This window comes from Bombus pascuorum, chromosome 15 (genome assembly GCF_905332965.1).
Source record: "Bombus pascuorum chromosome 15, iyBomPasc1.1, whole genome shotgun sequence".
Classification (NCBI taxonomy): Eukaryota; Metazoa; Arthropoda; class Insecta; order Hymenoptera; family Apidae; genus Bombus; species Bombus pascuorum.
Window position 1 is genome coordinate 6207423 of NC_083502.1, and position 19933 is coordinate 6227355.

Below are 19933 nucleotides of genomic sequence, written 5' to 3' on the forward strand. Positions count from 1 at the left end.
ATTTAATCTATATGTACAGACCGATGAATTTACATTTTGTACGATCACAAAACAATACCAAACCATAACACACTGGACACAGCAAATGTTTCTTTTTTTTCTTACAGTTGGATAATCTCAAATTTAATTTCGTGCTGACGATTGATCCTATTACGCGTTGGTACGATGAAAGGACCATCGTCCCCTGGTACAATAGCACAGCACTATTGATTTGAAAAGAGCACCATTCAACTGGCCACATTATTGGAAATTACATACCATTTCCTTTGTCGCATCCATCTTTGAGTCTATATTTCTGTTCAGCCAGTTAGAAGCCTCTGGTGGACGTTTCTTCGTCCGGTGAATGCGTTCAGAATGAATCATGTCCTCCTTCCATCAATCCAAAATGTTCCAGAAATCGACAAGTATTATTCCAAGTAGCGCCATCGATAATCAATTCTGAAACATTATAGAAATGGGCCTAAATATTTTAAGTTTCTAGTAAAATAATATTATGAATTTTTTGGCTATAGTAGAGTAAATTTAATTAATTAAATAAACAAATAAACAATAATAGCGTTCTGTTATATTTTCCATATGACTGGATAGACTCTTAGATTTTATAAGAAATTGATAATTTAGTGCAATAGTCATGTTTTGTACGAGGCCACTGAGTGTTCTAATATTTAGGGGCAAAAATATACAACTGAGAAGTAATTCTAAATTTCGTGCCAATAATGTATCTCACCTAAACAAGTTCTTTAACAAAATATTCTGATCCTTTTCCACTACCTCTTTTTCAAAAAATGAGTTATGGAGATCAATCAGGATCACCACAAGAACAGTGCACCTTCTTCATAACCCCAGGCTTGGTCTCTATCAACCCGCTGCAAGCGCAGCGTACTGAATCTTGCTCGTCATCTTCTATTCTCCTTGATCGATCATTCTTGGCTTTAGGGATCTTCACCATACAGCTTCGATCCGACTTCTTTTTCGTCTTCTGGTAACAAGGCAAGCCCTTTCTAAGTTGAATTGCACAGGTACAAACCTCTTGATCCTTTGTGGGCTTCTTGGTAGTTCTTTTCAGAGGATCCTGGGCTCTCAGAACCTCCTGGAGCTTCCTCAGTTTACATTCTGGACAAAAACTCTGGTGTTGCACTGTCTTATCAGTACTTAGGCTGATAGTCTTCTTAGGCGCTGACACGGTTGGTATTACTTTGAATATTGGCAATGTTGGCTGTTGTCTTACTTGAGTTATAGGACCTTGTAACGGAGTGGACATAGTTTTGCCACACTGACAACAGTTGCATTTGCCCTGATCTAGCTCGCCAGGCAATTTTCCATAATAAACGGACCTTAGTTCCCTTTCTGGACCCGATTTCATTCGGGCTCCTTCAGCTCTGAGAGTTTGGAGGACAGTTGAGAGAGAATGGTGAGGAGGAACTGGACCTTGAGTACCTGGAGGAACGCTACGAATTGGACTATGGGCAGGAGGTGGGCCACGAGGACCAACAGGAGAACCTAGAAAGCCAACAGGTCCAGGAGGAACAAAACGAGGACCACGAGGACCAGGAGAAGCGCTACGAAGAATATCAGGATCCTGAACAAAAGGAGGACGATCACCAATTTCTGTTCCGCTCGCGTGGAAGGATGTGCTTTTGTGTATATGTGAGCTTCCGGTGATTGCCATAGCCGCTATTCGCTCTTTCAAAGGCTGCCTGTAATTCAACAGTTGCTCCATAGTGGCTGAATCAGGATCTATAGCTTTCGTAATAGTCACTAGCTGTGGTTGTGCTTGTCTGGTTATTCTTGGCGTCGTTTGTGTTTCCACGTCTACGACTGTTTGTGTGATCACTTGTACAGTTTCGATTCTGGTAATTTCTGTTTGAGTGATCTCTATTTTCTTGCGGGGCTGCAAAACGACGATTGAGATTAGATTTTGAGGATTATAAATTTTGAGCATCCATGCAAGTAAATTAGGCCCGTTAGAATTTAAAAAATATTTATTTTGATACTAACCGGAGGAGGTATAGGTGGACAGGTACAGATGAGTTCTTCTTCTTCTTCTTCTCTATGTACCTTTGGCTTCTCCCATACAGGTATTTCTTTTTTTACTGGCTCTTCTTCAACTAACTTTTCGTCTCGCTCCTCTGGTATTACCTCTACATATATTTCTTCTTCCTTAACATCCACTGGAACTTCAATTTCTGCTATCTCTTCCAGTGGCACTTCTTTAATCTCTTCTTCCTCTTCAGCAACCAAATCTTCTTCTTTTTCCTCTGGTTTTTCGACTTCTATATCAATTTCATCTTTCTCCACCTTGATTTCGACTATCTCTGGAAGCTTCTTTTCTTCCTTCTCTTCGATTTCTTCTTTTGGTAATTCTTCTACCACTATTTCTTCAGTTTCTTCCATTATTTCTTCTTCCTCAATCTTTTCTATTGGATCTTTATCTTCGTCTACTTCAAGAATCACTGGCATTTTCTCAAGTTCTTCTACTATTTCTTTCGGAGTTTCTTCAGGAACAGCCGGAGTACTTTCTTCCAGCTTTTGCACCACTTCTGGCATAGCGACTTTTTCTACTTGAGGTGTCACACCAGAGATCGATGGCGTTGTTGGTGGCTCGAGAGGATACTCTGATTCAAGTTCGATCAGCTCTTCAGGTTTTTCTGGAACTTTAACTATAACTTCCTTTCCTTCTACTTCTGCCACAGCAGTCACTTCTACTTCAGCAACTTTTGGTTTCGCTTGTACTTCAATTTCTCTCTCACGAAGTTCCTCTTCGTGTATTTCCACGACTGCTTCTTCGCGAGGTCTCGGCTCTGCGACTATTTCTTTCACGTCGGTCTAGAAAGGATCATAATAATAACTTTTAATGAAGCTGAAGAAGTATTGGACATCGAACTTTTATTGTAGCGAAATTGGATTATGTTTTATCCAATATGAAGTCTATACGATTGTGATTTTTTATAACATAAAATCGAATCTAACCTAAAATACATTACGATTTTATTATTTTTAAATTAAATTATAGATAATTCTAATATAATTATAAGAAATAAATATTTTAATAAAATTGTAATTAATTTATATTAAGTTTAAATGATAGATCTATAATACTCACTCCAGTGTACGCTGACATCATAGTAGCTAACTGATCAGCTTCCTTCTTTACATCCACACAATCGGGACATTTCTACATTTCAAAACGATCAGAAGAATTATATATATCGAATAATTTCGCTTCTTAAACTTAATAAATATTATATTGTAAGCAGTACCGCGATTGTTGTTCGAATAGTATCCACGTCATCCTGCCATAATAACATTTCTTGTCGTGGGACCAGGACATTATCTTTGTCAATTTTCTCTTCTGGAACATCGCTTGGTGGAACATCTGTCCTTTCATCTACAAGTGGTTTTTCCTCTTCAACTATGGTAGGTTCAAGAGGGGTAGCTCTTTCGAAGGGTCTGACGTCTTCATCAGGTCTAATTTCTTCAATAGGTCTCTCAACAGGCCTGGGTTTAGTTTCTTCTACAGTTGTAATGTCTTCTATAGGTACAGGCTCAACTTCCTCAGTAGGTCTAATCTCTTCGACAGGTCTAGGTTCAATTCCTTCTGTAGGAGTAGGTTTAACTTCCTCAGCGGGTGCAATCTCTGCGATAGGTCTAGGTTCAATTTCTTCTGTAGGAATGGGTTTAATTTCCTCAGTAGGTCTAATCTCTTCGACAGGTCTAGGTTCAATTTCTTCTGTAGGAGTAGGTTTAACTTCCTCAGTGGGTCTAATGTCCTCAACAAGTCCACTAATGTCTTCTGTAGGTGTAATGTCTTCCGCAAGTTGAATTTTCTCTGTATACTCAATGTCTTCATACTTCTCAACAGCTTCTAAGTCTTCTACAGGTCTAGGTTTTTGAATAGCTTCTTCCACATCTGTAATTTCCTCAATAGCATCGGTGTCTTCTAGTGATTCATATTCCTCAGCAGAGTCAATATCTTCTACAAGTTGAGTTTCTTCAATTCTACTTTCCTCAACAGCCATAGCTTCCTCGATGGCCACCTCTACTTTTGCCGAAGGGTCTTCTGCTTCTTTAACATCAGCATCAATGACCCATTTATCCTGAACCTCAATTTCCTGTTCCTTTTCAACAGGTGGAACAGTCACCGGTGCCCGAATTTCCACATCGTCCACGGTAGCTTGAGCCATCAGATCTGCCAAATCAAACTTCCAACCATATTTTTCTAGTAACTCCTGTGGTGTAACACGATTCTCGTTCAAAGCAATCATCTCTTCCTCTGTTAGTCCAGTTTCAGAGAGCACGACGTCGTTGCAAATAAAGTCCGAAGCACAGATATAGTCGTCTCCGTATTTGTCCAGCTCCGAAAGAGATCCTATTCTTGCCAAATAATCTTCAGCTTGTCTCAGCCTTTCGTCCTCGTAGGCAAAATCATCTGGATGGATCGCCATTTGAGCGTCATCCACACCTATAAGGTCTGCTCGAACGACGCGCATGGCAGCGTCTACCATATCAGGTTTCATCTCTAAGTCGACATCAACTATATCTGGTTTGGCTTCTAGATCAATGTCAATTCGCTCTACCACAGCTAGAACATCTTTGTCGATCACGTCATCCTTAACCAGGATACCCACATCGTCAACGTCTGCTAGGTCTTCAACTCTACCAACCTCTTTGTCTTTTACAGGGACTTCAGCCAGTATTCCCTTCTCAAGCACATCGGCAAAGTCATCATCTTTGCCTATCAAAGCCTCTATTTTGCTTATGCTCATGTATTTTTCTAATTCGCCTCTGCATGTTGCTAGCCTTTTCCTCAACTGTTCTATTACGTCTTCTAATTGACAAATTCGATCAGCCATTTGTTGATTCGCCGTTGTCTTCATGTGTAATTGTTCCTGTAAGGCACTCACGGTACTGGCTGCGTCAGCGTCCACCTTGCACCATAATTCGTCAGCTTGTTGGAGGGTCCTCATGTAAGCTTCCTCACGACTTTCCAGTTCCGCGATCTTTCTTTTCATGTACACTTCGTTCTCTGCTAGCTGTTGTAGCTTTTCTAGACATTCGATGTCGTTCGACTTGATGGACGCGCAGCTGGGCACTTTTTCTAACCATTTTTTCTTGCACTCTATTATTTCACATTCACCTACATGCGATTTTAATTTTAGCTTTGGACCAAGTTATGCCTACTTTGTCTCCCAATTAAAAACGAGAGGGAGAATTTCAATTTTATTCGCACCAATGTCTAAGTTCTTTCTTTAGATTAAAAGGAATTTCTTCTATGAGATGCTTTCTAAAAACTCGTTTAAGGAACGATCAGGACCAGAATTTAATACTATATTTCTATATTACATAAATAATTTTTTCTAGGCTTTCAAATAGTTTTTCGATTGTCATAAATAGTTTGTTTGAGTTATGCTACGTTTGAGTTTAATTCTCCACTAACCAGTTTCACATTGCCCATCATCCTCCGCTTTAGCAGCAGCCTCTCTAATCTTTTGAACCTCGGCAGTCAGTTGTTCGATCCTTAACTTAATCTCCTGTTGCAACTGCTTAGCTTCTTCCAGTCTTTTATTCCTATCTTCTAAAGCAGCTTCCTTCTCCGCACAAAGAGCCTTGGCATCCTGCATTCTTTTTTCAGCCTGTTTCCTCTCAGCCTCAATTTCCCTCACTCTACAGTCAAAGTGTCTACTGGGTGTGCTGGGGCAATACACTTCTCCAGAAGCTGGACCTTCAAACTGTTTCTCCATGATTCGTTGAAGTCCAGGAACACAGGTACCCTGGCTCATTCTCCACATGTTCCAGACCATCACAGCTGGCATGGAACACTCCAGAATATTCAATCTTTTCTTCAGATCACCTTGATGCTTCTCTAGCTCCACGTTTTTCAGCTCGCGTTTGCCGATGATCTCTCTGAATCGACGATGACACTGTCGATACATCTTGGTGGTTTTAGGGACCTTGTCTTTGCTTAATTCGTCCAAAGATGGCTTCTTGTCATTTAGGTCGATCTCTTGAGACTTTCTAAATTCTTCCTGACTCTTCGAAAGCTTCTCCTCTTGAGGCTCTTGGATACTCCTGCTGGATTGGGCATTTGGAGAGCCTCGAGCGTTATTTCGTACTTCGGATACCATTTCTGCAGCTATCGATGACGCAGCTGATGGTGTTTTCCAATATTCTGACGCTGTCATATCCTCAGCAGCTTCGGATGGACTTTTAAGCGTGTGTTCGGAGATCGGTACGCCGGATTTTGTATCATCTTCGTCTTCCATCGCGTCCTCGTTGTCTGCCATAACGGCTACTTTGTAGTTGTTCGGTTTGTAGATGAGTCACGTGATGTTACCTGGGTTGGTAGAATATTGGTGTTTAAGGGATGTTGGATTTTAAGATTGTAGATACTGGAATTGAAGTAAGTGGAATGTTGGAGGAGTGATGGATTAAATTGGATTAAATTGGAGTGATGAGGAACATTCTTGTTCTTTTTTTTTTTTTTTTTAGTTCATTTTGGTTTTTTCTACAATTTGTCCTGAAGGACATTTGGTAAAGTATTATATCTTATTTATTGGGAAAAAAAAATAGAAATAAAATATAGCATGTGGGTGGCTACCCCCAGCGGGGTGCCATCTTCGTGTTTGCTAGGTTATATCCTTTATGATCCTTGTTCTTAAGCGAAAGTTTCCTATTTTTTTATTTTCTTATCTCTAGATGTTCCAATTCCTCTATCTTCCTATTTGTTTATCTACTGAGATTTGAAATTCATTTTATCATCCTTTCAATGGATGCATGTGGCTGAGTGTTTTCTAAGAATATTTGCATCGAGTGAAAAGTACATAAAAGCAGACAAAAAGATAACGTACACATATACACGGGTGAGGATAAATGCTTGTGGAAAATGCATACTCAAATAGTTGAGTTGCGAGTTGAGAATTGGAATCGGAGAGAGTTTATCAAAGTAAGAAATTCCGAGTGTGAGTTGAATTCAGAGTTTAGCCAGAAGTTAAATGGAGCGTGAGATAAACTAAATAATCAAATCATTTCTAGTATATTATACTGGTTAAACATAATTGTTACAACTGAACAATTTTGTTTGCTAATTTGAAATTCAATTCTCTATATTTTCGCGCATGAAAAACATAGCAATGTTTACACTGCAGATATATTTATACGTTGATGATAATTATAAATATTAAAAAATATATAAAACTATGCTTAAATACAATGATATGTACGATATAAAACTGTTTACTTATCTTAGAAGATAAAAATACGTTTCTTATATTTAAAGAAATAGAAATATAATATTTAAGGAACATAAATTCCACGAATAGATTTCTTTAAATTTTGAAAAATAATTCTCTAGTGAGGGAAATCTAAATTTACCTGACAGATGAATCTTTGTGAATTTTCTTAAGAACGCGCATTATTTCAGTACGAAAGTAGGGCAAGTTTCGAGCTGTCGAGCTTCATTTATGGTCTCGATTGGTTAAAGTAAGTCACATGTTGGCGAAAAACACGGGTTTAATTTTGGAGAAGATCCAAATGCGATTAACGTTTGATATTTCAGATAACCATCGCAGCAGCTTCAACAGATTCAGCGGAAATCACAATTCAATCCCGTCTACTCCATCAATTTTGTAATTTCGTTTGAACGTAGCCACGACGACATCGAGAGTCGAGAAGCTTCGTGTCGATCGATCCTGTCGTTCTTTTTATCGAAGTTCACGTTAAACGCAGTTAAATATATAACAAACGATAAAGTGGAAAGCGCATATCAATTAGGAGGCGTTTCAAACGAGTAATTGTGCGAACGATGAAATATTTCATCGGGAGTAAATGCAATATGAAACTTCTAAAAATCACTTCTTTAATTATTGAGAATTGTCTGACTAGAATGTAAAAAGCTTTTTTGTCTTGTGATTCCATTTTCCAATTTTCTTATTTTCCAGTATCATTTTCCAATTTTCTTATTTTCCAGCATCATTTTCCAATTTTCTTATTTTCCAGCATCATTTCCCAATTTCCTTATTTTCCAGTATCATTTCCCAATTTCCCTCTCACTCAGAATTTTAGTTTTCTTTCCTACTTATACTATCATTTATTTTCTCCTTCCCTGATTTTATTCTCTATCCTTAGGAATCTTTCTTCATTCCTCGATGTTCTAAATTTCCCCAAATTTCAGCCACTGTAAATATCAAACTTTTGTCACTCCAATCAATTAAAAAAAAAAAAATATTTTTACTTCCAAAGTTCCATAAACCTAAACTAAAACGCAAGAGCCACTTATCGTTATTTTCTGTACGAAAATCCCTTCGTAAGATCAAGCAAGTCGTAATCGATTTAGAAACGAGCTCGTTCAACTGTCATCCACGCGGCAATGTTCACGGTCCTCCGGCGGTCAGACTTTTCTCTGTGAATCGTTTCCGTTTAGGGCGTCGTAAGGGAACATCCGCGTGGCAAATGGTACGTGAAATCTCGCGGGAATTCCACGCTCTGGATACTTCTCTGTGTTTCGCCTTGTGTTTTATGTTTACTGGATGACGTGTTACGATAATGGACAGTGTGTACAAGACAAAAGAACCTTGCGAGGTAGTTGCAGCAATTGGGTCGAGCGGAGAAATTGTTCAAAGGGCTTTGCCGCTGAGATTCTAGGATTTTCGGACGAGAAGGTCGGAATAAAATGAATATTTGTTTGCAAAATGGTTTCCGATTTCTCAAAGTGCTTATCCAAATGACAGTTTAAACAATAAGTTGGAGAATAATTTGTCACCTGGAAATGCGACGAAGTTAAATTGTGCGACAGCTCAGTTCTGGTTGCTTCTCAGCAATGCGAGGTTTTGGCTTGCAATTTCTATCTTCTTAGCCTCTACTTTCATATTTTCATATTTTACTATTTTACCACTAACTATTTTCTTATTTTTCCCTTATTTTCCCAGCATCCGTTTTCCAGTTTCCATATTTTCCTATTTTCTTATTTATATTTACTTATTATTTTCCCATTTTCTAAATTTTCCGCTTTTCTACGTTGCTATATCATTTCCAAAATTACCACGACATTATAGTTATAGACATAGAAAATATATAAGAAATAAGAAACCTGATATTCCACGTTCAGATGAAACGTTCCACGAGGATGGAAGGAGTTGAAATAAGAACATGGGCGGATGGGTGCAGGGTTAAACATCAATTTTTTCCGACTCGGTTTACCGCAAAGGAACAACGTTAAAGGATAAATCGGCCTAAGCCCGGAAAAGCCCTGTTTTATGTCGAACCAGCCTGAAAAGGGGGTTGACCTCGCTCACCCTCTACTTTCTCCGCCGCCCTTCTTTCTGCACCTCTCGCAAAATCAATAGTATCGGTGTACCGAGTTTATCCCGCGCTACAGACGAGCCTACAACCGGCAAGTTCCGGGGAATTTTGCCAACGGGGATAATTTTAGATCAGTTATGGACGAGAGCATAGAGAATCGTACTGTCAGACATTGGTTTGTGGAAATTTCGATATCTCTGGCAAGAATTCTTCAAGTTTGGATGAAACAAGGGCTTATTTGAAGTAATCTTGGTTTGGTGTATTTAGCAACGTGTGATATGCATATAATATGTATTTTTTTAATGTAAAAAAAAATTGTTAGTCCTTATTGGACGTAATTTTGTTAGCAAAAAATATTAATTGGAACGCTTTCTGTACCTCGATAAAGTACGTTGTTATAATAAGCATCAGATGTTCTATATTTAGTACATTAATTTTTGTAGGGTAAAGATACACAGAACGATTTTGAATAAATTTCCTTAACTTCCTATATAAATAGTTTCTAATAATATGTGGCAAATTTATTCTTTTAAATACAAAATTATGGTGGTATTTTGAAGAAATATTTTAAACTCCATCGAATATAATTTTTCTATCGGAAATATGAGAAATACTCTGCTGAAATCGAGAACAATGAATAAGATCGTTTCCTATAAATTAGAAACGGAGGACTTTTAATTGAGATCAGCCTTAATTGCAGAGGAAGTTTGATGCCCCGTTAATTGGCCCTATTCATCGCCAAAAGGGGAGCCAAGTTTCAAATTCGTGATTAAATAAGTTGACTTGACGACGAGACTGGACTTCCACGATGCAAACTCCACGGATAATTATGTTCTCTTGAACATTCGTTTTGACACGTGGCTCAAACAAGATATTCAGCAGCAATTAATTAAAAGGCAGATGCTCGAAATAATTCGTTTCCTTTACGACCACGTTTTACTCCGCGAAACTTCGTAATTCTCCGTACAATACCCGGCAACTCCCTAATAACTTTCAGAATAATTTAGACTGCAATTTATACGATTCTGAACTTAGAAAGTTTCCTTATAAATAAAAGTAGAGCTGTAAAATATTCAACTGGAGGTTGAGAAATTGATCGTGATTCGTAATTTCAATCCGAGCTTTTGTCGTTCGAAACTGAACATTTAAGCGGAGTTTCCAATGTAATAAAATCAGCTAGATGGTTCAGGGATTGGCATTGAAATACCAGAGTACAAGGGATTAATTGCAATTGGAAATTGATCCGACCATTTTGTCATATATTTTGCGTTTTTTAAATTAACGTATTAAATATAGAGAAATTATATTTGCTGCAGAAGGTACAGGGAATTTTTCAAATAAATTTCCATAATTTTCTGAAAACGCATTAAAATTTCTTCGATACAAAATATTATAATATTTTTAAATAATCTTTGTAATCTATTGATCAAGAATATTTTAATGAAAAATATTCTTGGAATTTTATAAATGACAATTATACTATGGATAATTATGCAAATTTATATTTTTGCAAACACTAAGAAAAAAGTAAAGCTCGAGCAAAGACACGTCCTATCACACAATTGTTATAAAATGTATTTTATTTTCATATTTTATTTTTCATGTTTTATATATTTTTTTACTAAATGTATATTTATTAATATATATATCCTCATCTGTCATACCGTATGTCACACACTCTCGACATTTTACATTTTCCTTCGCGTAATATAAATTCTCTGCACATTTGCTGGTCGAAATTCTCCATAAATACATAAACTGCCGCAGTCGACTAATAATCGTCGCATTTAGCATTTTATTACTCGTGCAGGAATTGATAACGTCCCTCAACGAATTCTACCCCTGTTCCACCCCTTTTTCTCCAATCTCTTTTCCCGCGTCGTTTTTCCAGCGATGCAGCACTCTCTAATGGAATGTCCATATAATTTTTAATACCTCCTCTTCTACTCTTTGACCTCTCATTAAATTTCGAATACCCGCGGAATCCTTCTATTTATCATTATTTCATCCCTATTAGGCGGCGTGCTTCCTGTCGAATCAACCCTCATCAAGGACGTTATCATTTACGTCATAATTGAATGGGATAACCATGGAAATCAGTTTGAAGTAATTATTTGTTGAGATTATAATAGGGATTTACAATAGGGGTAGGGGTATCGCGAATATTCGTCGAATACGCGTTTTGGCTTTGTAATACGTAGGCGATGAATTTGCATGTACCTGCGGCAAGTTCGGAGATGGAAATGTGCACCGAATGTATGCAATATGCAAAAATGTTTAAAATATTCAAAGTATATATAATACACTTTGCGATGTTTAATGCGATGTTTGCGATGTTGAATCTTCCGACTCCCCCCTGACCAGTATAAATAAACAGACACGATCGCGAGCGGGCAGTTATTATCATCGAATTATTACCGAGATATTACCGAGTCATTATTCGCGAATTAACGGAGTGTACGAGTCTTTGAGTTATCCGTGAGCATTTCATTATCTATCTTCGCGACTACGTTCGTACGAACGTCTATCGACGGTACGTATAAACCTTTATATTAATATCTATTCTAAATACACTTGACGGTTGCAATAGCAATCTTATTCATCATTATAATTTAAATCCAATCTCCTCGCATCATCCGCCACAAATGTGTCAGCCCTCGTTTAGGGAACATGATGCCACATGAATTAATAATATCAAAAATGTACTGCATAACATGGAATTGCTTCTGTAAGAAAGTAATAAATCAATAAATATAAAATATTCTATTATTAGGTATTTTTTAAAGACCAGTCATTTTACTGGTTTTGGTAGAAATAGCTATCTAGTTTTAATGCAGTTCTAGTGTTAATAAGAAATCTATGTCTGTGCAATACTGCATAACATGGAATTGCTTCTGTAAGAAAGTAATAAATCAATAAATATAAAATATTCTATTATTAGGTATTTTTTAAAGACCAGTCATTTTCACTGGTTTTGGTAGAAATAGTTTCGTGTTAACTATCGGTAGTTCTAGCGTTAATATGCACAAAAGTCATTATTCTGATTACACAATTTCTCATTGGAGGGTGGAATCGAGAATTTTTATTTAATACGTCAGTTTTGTCTCTTAATGTATGATGATAATCTTGTCTCTCTCAACTTGAAAGTTTCAAGAACTGTTTGCTTCTTAACAAGAACGTAGGAAAGTATCATTCCGATTAAGCAAATTTTTAAATTAGGGGGTGGAATTGATTCTCCGTTTGGAAAACGAGATTGACAATCCTATTAGTGTAATGTATGATAATCGGCGATGCTTTTCTTCGATTAATAAGTTATTCGGTGAACATGTTCGTATAATACGACTGACAATATTATTCAAATTAGATGAATTTGTATCATGTGGAAATAATTGTTTCGTTTATTTTGACTTATTGATCTTATCGAAGGTCACAATCGCGATGGTTTAATGATGTAACTGGAATTAATTAACAGAGGATAATTCATCCCTGACGTGATGTTTCATATTGGAAGATTTTATTATTAAAATTGACTAATTAATTAATTAATTAATCATTTAAACTTAGATTTCAATTGAAGGAATCGTGACAAAAATAATCGCCCCTATGATAATCATGAAATAATAATAAAAGATAATCCACTCTGCACGTATTTCTCTGTCTTTGTGAGAGCCAAAGAATACTTTGGATTTTTTTATTTCTGTTTCGTACGCTGCAATATCGATTCCGGCACTTTGCGATGACCGATGATTGCTTTTCTCTACTAGAATATCATCTATCATCATGTTTGATCGATCATTCGCGAAGAGACGCGATCGCGAGAAAGCACGTCAACGGGAGTCGTAAATTCTCGTTACGATTAGATAATCGACGCCACGAACTGATCGATTCCCTTATTTCTGTTAAGATAATAGGGGCGGTTCAATTGAGTTTACACCGAATTAACAGGTACAAATTAATGTTTATTCCTACAACATTGTAAAGAAGATAGTTACACTGGTGCGTATGTACAAGTTAAGTAAGTGATTGATTTAAGGGTAGAGACCCGTTAAAGATACGCGTTGACTCTTCTAACAACGAAGAATAAATGAAGTTCACTGACGATGCTGTGTCGAAGGAAAGCTAGCGATGGGTGTGTCTAGCGCACGGAACCATCGGATTTGTTGATGACAATTTTGGTTAGGAAAGTGAGGGCAATAGACGTTGCTTCTGATTGGATAATAAGAAGGTTGGTGGACTAGGAAGGTTCTTAACTGCCCTCGATAGAAAATTGCTAGTGGGAAGCATGGTACGTGAGAAAAACTAACTTTCCCGTGTCTTCTCGTAGTAAACAATAAACTTTAGAAAACGATTTAGTAAAGAGATCTTTGTTCGGTCTGAAGAACCTTAGCTAGAAAATTCCTGAGATTTATGATAGGTCCTTAAGGCTATCGAGGGTACGCAGTAAGGATGTGTAGACATCTGGTTGCCATCTTGTCCGCGGTGTGTCTAGATAGAGTGTCGCCAGACCTAACACATCAAAAACATAAAACCAGAGATAAGGATTTTTCAATTTGGCTGGTTTTCCGTGAAATATTATCTCGATGAACCATCGATTAGTCCCGATAAAACGTAGTAGTTACATATCGGCAGATTTTAACGCACGCATGAAACGTTTGCCGTTAACTAATTGGAATTATATGTCCAGTTAATGATTCCCAGTGGTACGAATTAATAATTTAGGCGTCAGCCGTGAAACTGAAGCTGATATCGATAGTTGAAGCACGTGTGTCATTCGAGTCTCACTGAATATCAGTCTATACCGCGCAAGAGACGATTAAATATCAATTTAACTAAAATACAGAAGTTCCAGTAGTATAAGTCAACCATTGAGGTTGAATTAAACGAATAAATCACGTTCTTGATTCTTTCGATAAATGTGCAATAAAAGTCGTATAAACCCTTGTATGTACAATCCAATTAACCACCCAGAAAGCAGCTTGCAGAAAAGATTTAATTTCGAATTGCTCGGAGCTTTCAGTAGTATAGATCAATAATTCGCGTTAGGAACGCTCAAAATCGATTTCTACGCTTTCCTACCTCTCGATACTCGGGAGTTCTTCGCTTAATAGGCTCTCTTCAGTACTTCGAACATAGTTCCATCGAAATATTCGAGTTGACTTGCCTGCAGAGAAACGAATCGAATCAGAATGACAGCGTATGCGATTTAGGAGTAAAATCTTTTTTCCACCTAAGAGAAAATCATTCGTTTCCTATTATTTGAGGTACGAGAAGATTTAAATTAATCGATTTGAAACGATTGAGACACGCTTTCACGTTTTTAGAGATGCTTAGGTCAGTTTTCTCCGACCGTAATTAAATCATCGTCACGCATTATTTTCCTATATATTAATAGTCACAATAGCAACGTTTTTATCCTTAACTATTTAAATAATTTTAAATTTTATCCTTAACTATCGTATCTAGTTCCCAACATATTTTTAACGATCTATATTGCTTAGAAAATAAATTCCACCTCAATCGCAATGACTTTATTCCGTTTGAATGGTGTAGTCGCTTCAGTCAATGAAGTTTTCCAAAGCGACTAATTGTAGAAAATTCCACGATAACAAAATCATGCCGATAGTCGAGAACTTCCCATTACAGTCTCGTACGTTGGTATTCATCGGGCGTTACAAGTTGGAGAACGATTCCCGTGAATTTTCGCATGCACCAGAAGCAAACGAAGTTGCCCTGCATGATTGGTCGCTTAATCCTGTTTCGAAGTTCATTTCGATGGCGCGTCGCAACCGTTCCGTGAAAACCGAAGTTCAACAAGTGACTAGGACTTTAGTTTTTCATTAAAACAGCAGCGTAAATTTATAACATTTTAAATTGCTGGCAAAATTTTGTTTCTACGTCGAGTTCCTAAAACGATTTTAATGAAAACCCGGAAAAATTAGAATTTCCTATCAAAGCGTTTAAACAAAAGTTTAAATTTCCCAAAAATATCGGAAAATCAATGTCGACGCGAGCGGACAGTTTCGAAACAACGCGAAACAATTTACACTCGTTTCCGAGGAAAAAAGTTTATCTGGGAAACAAATTTGTCGCAACTTATTGCGGTTCGTCGATCAGCCAGAACACGGCGACAGAAATATTCTCAACGATTTCTCTTCCCATCGCATTAGAAAACGCGCATCGCGTCATAAATTGCGGAGCAACGATGCCGCGAGGGACGAAACGAAAGAAAAAAGAAAAAGAGAGAATACAGGGAGATCGTATTCTCGGGCTGGCAATTAGAGACAACGAGCCGCGGAGCGATAAATTAGCGGCTGAAAGCTCGAACTTTTACACATGTAGGTCGAGTATTAAATAAATGGCGAGAACGCAATTAACCTCAGAGTTCCTTCGACTTACTGTGCACTGTTTCGACTATCTGGAAAGTATTTAATTAAGTGAAGAAACCAGAGAAGTTTCTGAAGAAAAAAATTTCGAATCAATTGTCCAATAGATGGCTTGATACTGATTTTCTTTCTTTACGCGTCTTCCGTTTGAAGCTAGATGTGAAATATATTCTATATGAACTGTTTTATTGTACTTTCGTGTTCGTTGAGGTTGACTGATGGAGGAACGAGTGGATGAATTTGTAATGGAAAAATATATTGAAATAAATAAAGGCATAAGTATAGTGTATGCTGATCCAGATCCTCACACTTACAGTGTTACAATACAATAGAAGAAGCTATGATAGGGAGCACGTTGCTATATATTTCTAGCAAAGGACATTACCAAAAAGTTAACCTCGTAGCTATAGCTGAAGACTACAAGAAACAGCAGTAGAAATCTACTTGTAGCTCTTTTGTTTCTAGACTTTATAATCCAAAAGAAAATTTATATTCAACGGCACAATGATATGCACCTCTCCTTATTTAGAATATTTTTTGTTGTTTCACTAAATTCTATTCTTTTCGTAACAGCGGTCTCTAGGTTACAGATATACAAAAGAAAAGGTGTAGAGTTTTTCTTGAAGTAATTACTTCAACATTGTTTATCCTAATGCTTGAGTTTATACAGTTAAATGATAATGTTCATATATGTCCATACAATCATTCATTTATTGTGTATGTAATTCAAGTTATTGAGTCATTCAAATCAAGTAACTTAAGCCAGTGTTCGTACAATTCAATTGAAATTATTCCAGTTGAACCAGAAATATCCATTGAACTATAAAACTTTACGAAATTATCAGTAAACGTTAATACTAAATATTTCACCATATAGTCATCCGTCTTTCAAAGTCTATAATCAATTGTAATAATTATAACACGGCAACAATTATAATAATAATTATTACACAAACGTGAGGTGTTCGTCTATTCCAAAATAATGAAAATCGTACGCTACACCAACAGATCTCGCTAAAATTATCAGCGATATGAGCAGCAAATAGCACGTCTAAGTATCTCTCTTTATAGTCACGATAATTTGCTTTATAGTCACGATAATTTGCTTTATAGTCGCGATAATTTGCTTTATAGTCACGCTTATTCTAACGATTCCTCGTTCTAAAGACCACAAACTGTCTCGTGTCACTTGGACGACCTAATCTTCATCTCCTTTCAGCCGCAACAACGTCGTTATATCGGAATTAAAACAATGAAACAGTTGTTCCCTTGCAAGTAGGTCCCCTAATGGCACGCGACGTGTTGTTTCTTGCAGCAGTCGATCCATTAGCATAAACGATTATATGAATGCGCATGAATGTGCTCCCCGTGCGGCTTCCTCCTCTTTAAAGTTGCATTGCAAATGGGATCGAACCCAGAGTCGCGGCGGGAATTCTGATGCTCCGTTCTGGGGTTAATACCCATAACTTTTCCAGAAAGCTCTGCACACGCGATTCCCACTGTGCACACTCTCGTCTCTAATATTTGATACCGGCAGTCATGCTAATAGCGTCCCGACTGCTGCGTCGCGACGTCGAGCGTCCCGAGATTATGTACGAACCATCGATTTCATTTCACTCCAACTTTCCATGAACTAGTACCTTTTGTTCGATGGCGTCCAATGGGAACGATGATGACTTTTTAAAGGACGCGTGAAATTTCAGATCGTAGAATTTATAGGAAATGGTAGAAATTATTAATATGATGCAATTACTATATTTATGCCAAGTTCGGGACAAAGATGGCTTGTCTTGAATTTCAAATTTTAGAACGTTTAGGATAAGGCAGCAGTTATTATTGCTACACAATTATTATATCATTGTTACTTATTTAATTATGGATTTTTACCAATTTATGTAAAATTCGACAAATTCAATAGAACGAAGGCGATTTGATTTTTTGAAAGATGTACGAAATTTTAGATTTTAAAATCTTTATAAAAGAAAAATTATTATTATTATTCGTTCTTGGTTATTAGTGGTATATTATATTTCTATTGATTGTTAAAGTACCAGTCGATAATAGTTCACGAGGTATAAGTGATAAATACGAGGACAAGTAGAAGTGGGACGTGCATGGTCGGACACGGTTCCCGCCTACGTAGTGACACGACTCTTTTCGCTTAGATTACTTGAAACACGTCGAAAGTAAAAGTTGTTCAATCGTAGGCAAACTATTATTCGACTGCTAATTAAATTTCTACTCGAAATACTCCACCTAAGATCGTTGGTCGAGTTAAATTTCTATTTCCAGCCTAGTAATTTAGGACACGAGATAAATTTTCTAATTAAAACATAACAATTGCCATTTCCAGGTAAATCTAGATTCTCCGTGAAAAGTAGATCAACTTTTACTCATTTAAAAAAAAAAAACATAAATTTTTAGTCCAATCTGCCTGAATGTACCCAAAAATTGATGGAAGCTTAATAAAAAGAAAAGAGCCCTTAACCAGCAATGCAACATATAATTTTTATACTAACAATTTCCAACAATGTTTTATACGTATTTTTATTTTTTCAACAATAGAAAAGCAATTTTCAATTATTTTACCAATTCCCCAATCTTTCGTGGCTAACTATTCGAAAATTGGGCTTTAACTTCCTGGAAATTTATTTGCTCACAAAAGGTACACGGCCGTCAATGACCTGCATCGCTGCAGCGATGCATATTTCACGATGCATACGTCACTGGGCGGCCGATGACGTCACTTGTAACCTACATACTTTAAGAGAAGAAACGATTCCGATGCAGGCCTGGCCTTTATAGACAGTGGAACCTCCTCCCTGAGCAGCACGAGTCGAGACAAGTTCTCACTTAACTACACGTGCATTTAATGCTACCTGACACGTACTAACTCATCTCTAGTCACGGCATCGTGCGTGAATGTTCTAGTCACGGAACCGCGCGTGAAACTTCTAGTCGTTACATTTCAAACGGCCTATTAAATATTCCAGTTGTTCCAGGAATAATGTAAAATTAATAGGAAAAGGAGAAATGTGAGTCGAGTTTTAGTTTATGGTTGATCTACTTTAAGTTTGTTCCACTTGTAGTAGAAGAAATATTTCGAACATGGTTGATCGTAATTTTCATTTAATGAATATATTTATGTTCGATATGAAATTAGGGATTTTGTAATTTTATCAATTTTGAAAGTAGGTTATTCAGTTTTCGGTTGACTGGTTTAATTTAAGTTTGTTCTACTTAAAACGTGAAAAAGTATTTCGAATGCGGTTGACTCTAAATTTAGCTTCGTGAATTTTTTGCGAATATACTTTTATTTAGTTTGAAGTCGCTGGAGGAAAGATATATACTTCGCTGCAATTTCAAATAAATCGTATTAAAATACTTGTCATTTTCTTTTTCCAGCTTAAATTTAATTTCGTTCAACTTTCAGTAAGGAAATAAAACGAATTCTGTTACGTAAAGGATGTTAATTTTAATCTTCGTCGTTTTGCAATTTATTTCACCTTCGATTTGTAATTTTAATCTTGAGAAATAATTCTATCCTTCGATTAATTACAATATTTTACATTTAATTCGTATTTCACTATCAAGAAACTTGTATATTGTATTGCCATATCTTAAATTGAGTTCATATTTTACAAGCAGTTTATATATTATATATTACCATATTTTGTATATTTAAATTGTTGGGAAATAAAATCGTATAATGAACCACTTACTGGAAGCGCGATTTATCCGCATCAGGAGAATGCGATAGAAGGGGAACATAGCTACGTTTAATCAGCCTGAATAGCATGGCCACGGTCTCTGCGTTTTACATTTTCAAACACGCATACGTGCATCAGTCTTTCAACTGGCCTGCCATGCTTTCCACATTTACAGATATACTCGTGCACTAACACTGTGCCAACTAGTCAACTCGCATATAAAATTCTGAAACAAAAGTTCATTGAAACATCCATAATTCATTTTCAAAGTCTCCCAGTTTAAAAACATACGTAAGATATTTTTTATCTTAGAAAAGTATCTAATCAAAATATAAATGTATACGTATATGTCTGTGTGTATGATCTGTTATTTGTATGCCATTCACATGAACATTTTTAAAGAACAAAATTTTGGATTAAGAACAAGAGCGATACTTATATAAAACACGTAAGTAGTACAAGTCAGTGAGAAGCGAGACATACTTGCAAGATAGCCAATAGTGCAATTTACCGGTAAATTAGACAAGAATGACATGGTTTCAA

General features: G+C 36.7%; 2 protein-coding genes across 3 annotated transcripts in view; one reads left to right on the top strand and one right to left on the bottom strand.

The window, feature by feature from the left end:
- The window catches only part of LOC132914583 (cAMP-specific 3',5'-cyclic phosphodiesterase-like), a 395884-nt gene that overhangs the window by 33006 nt on the left and 342945 nt on the right, over positions 1-19933 (top strand). The gene's annotated exons all lie outside the window — the stretch shown is intronic.
- LOC132914797 (FK506-binding protein 5-like) lies at positions 734-6326 on the bottom strand. Its single transcript, XM_060974204.1, has 5 exons — positions 5438-6326; positions 3261-5119; positions 3104-3175; positions 1999-2826; positions 734-1891 (listed from the first exon to the last, which is right to left on the bottom strand). Exons 1-5 carry the CDS (start codon positions 6282-6284, stop codon positions 800-802), a joined length of 4698 nt encoding a protein of 1565 aa, XP_060830187.1. The 5' UTR covers positions 6285-6326; the 3' UTR covers positions 734-799.

Coding starts and splice junctions, on each gene's coding strand:
- LOC132914797 (XM_060974204.1), bottom strand. CDS start 6,284: ATGGCAGACAACGAGGACGCGATGGAAGACGAAGATGATACAAAATCC. Junction 3,176..3,260: donor CTATTCGAACAACAATCGCG/GTACTGCTTACA, acceptor TTTGAAATGTAG/AAATGTCCCGATTGTGTGGA. Junction 2,827..3,103: donor TGATGTCAGCGTACACTGGA/GTGAGTATTATA, acceptor GATCCTTTCTAG/ACCGACGTGAAAGAAATAGT.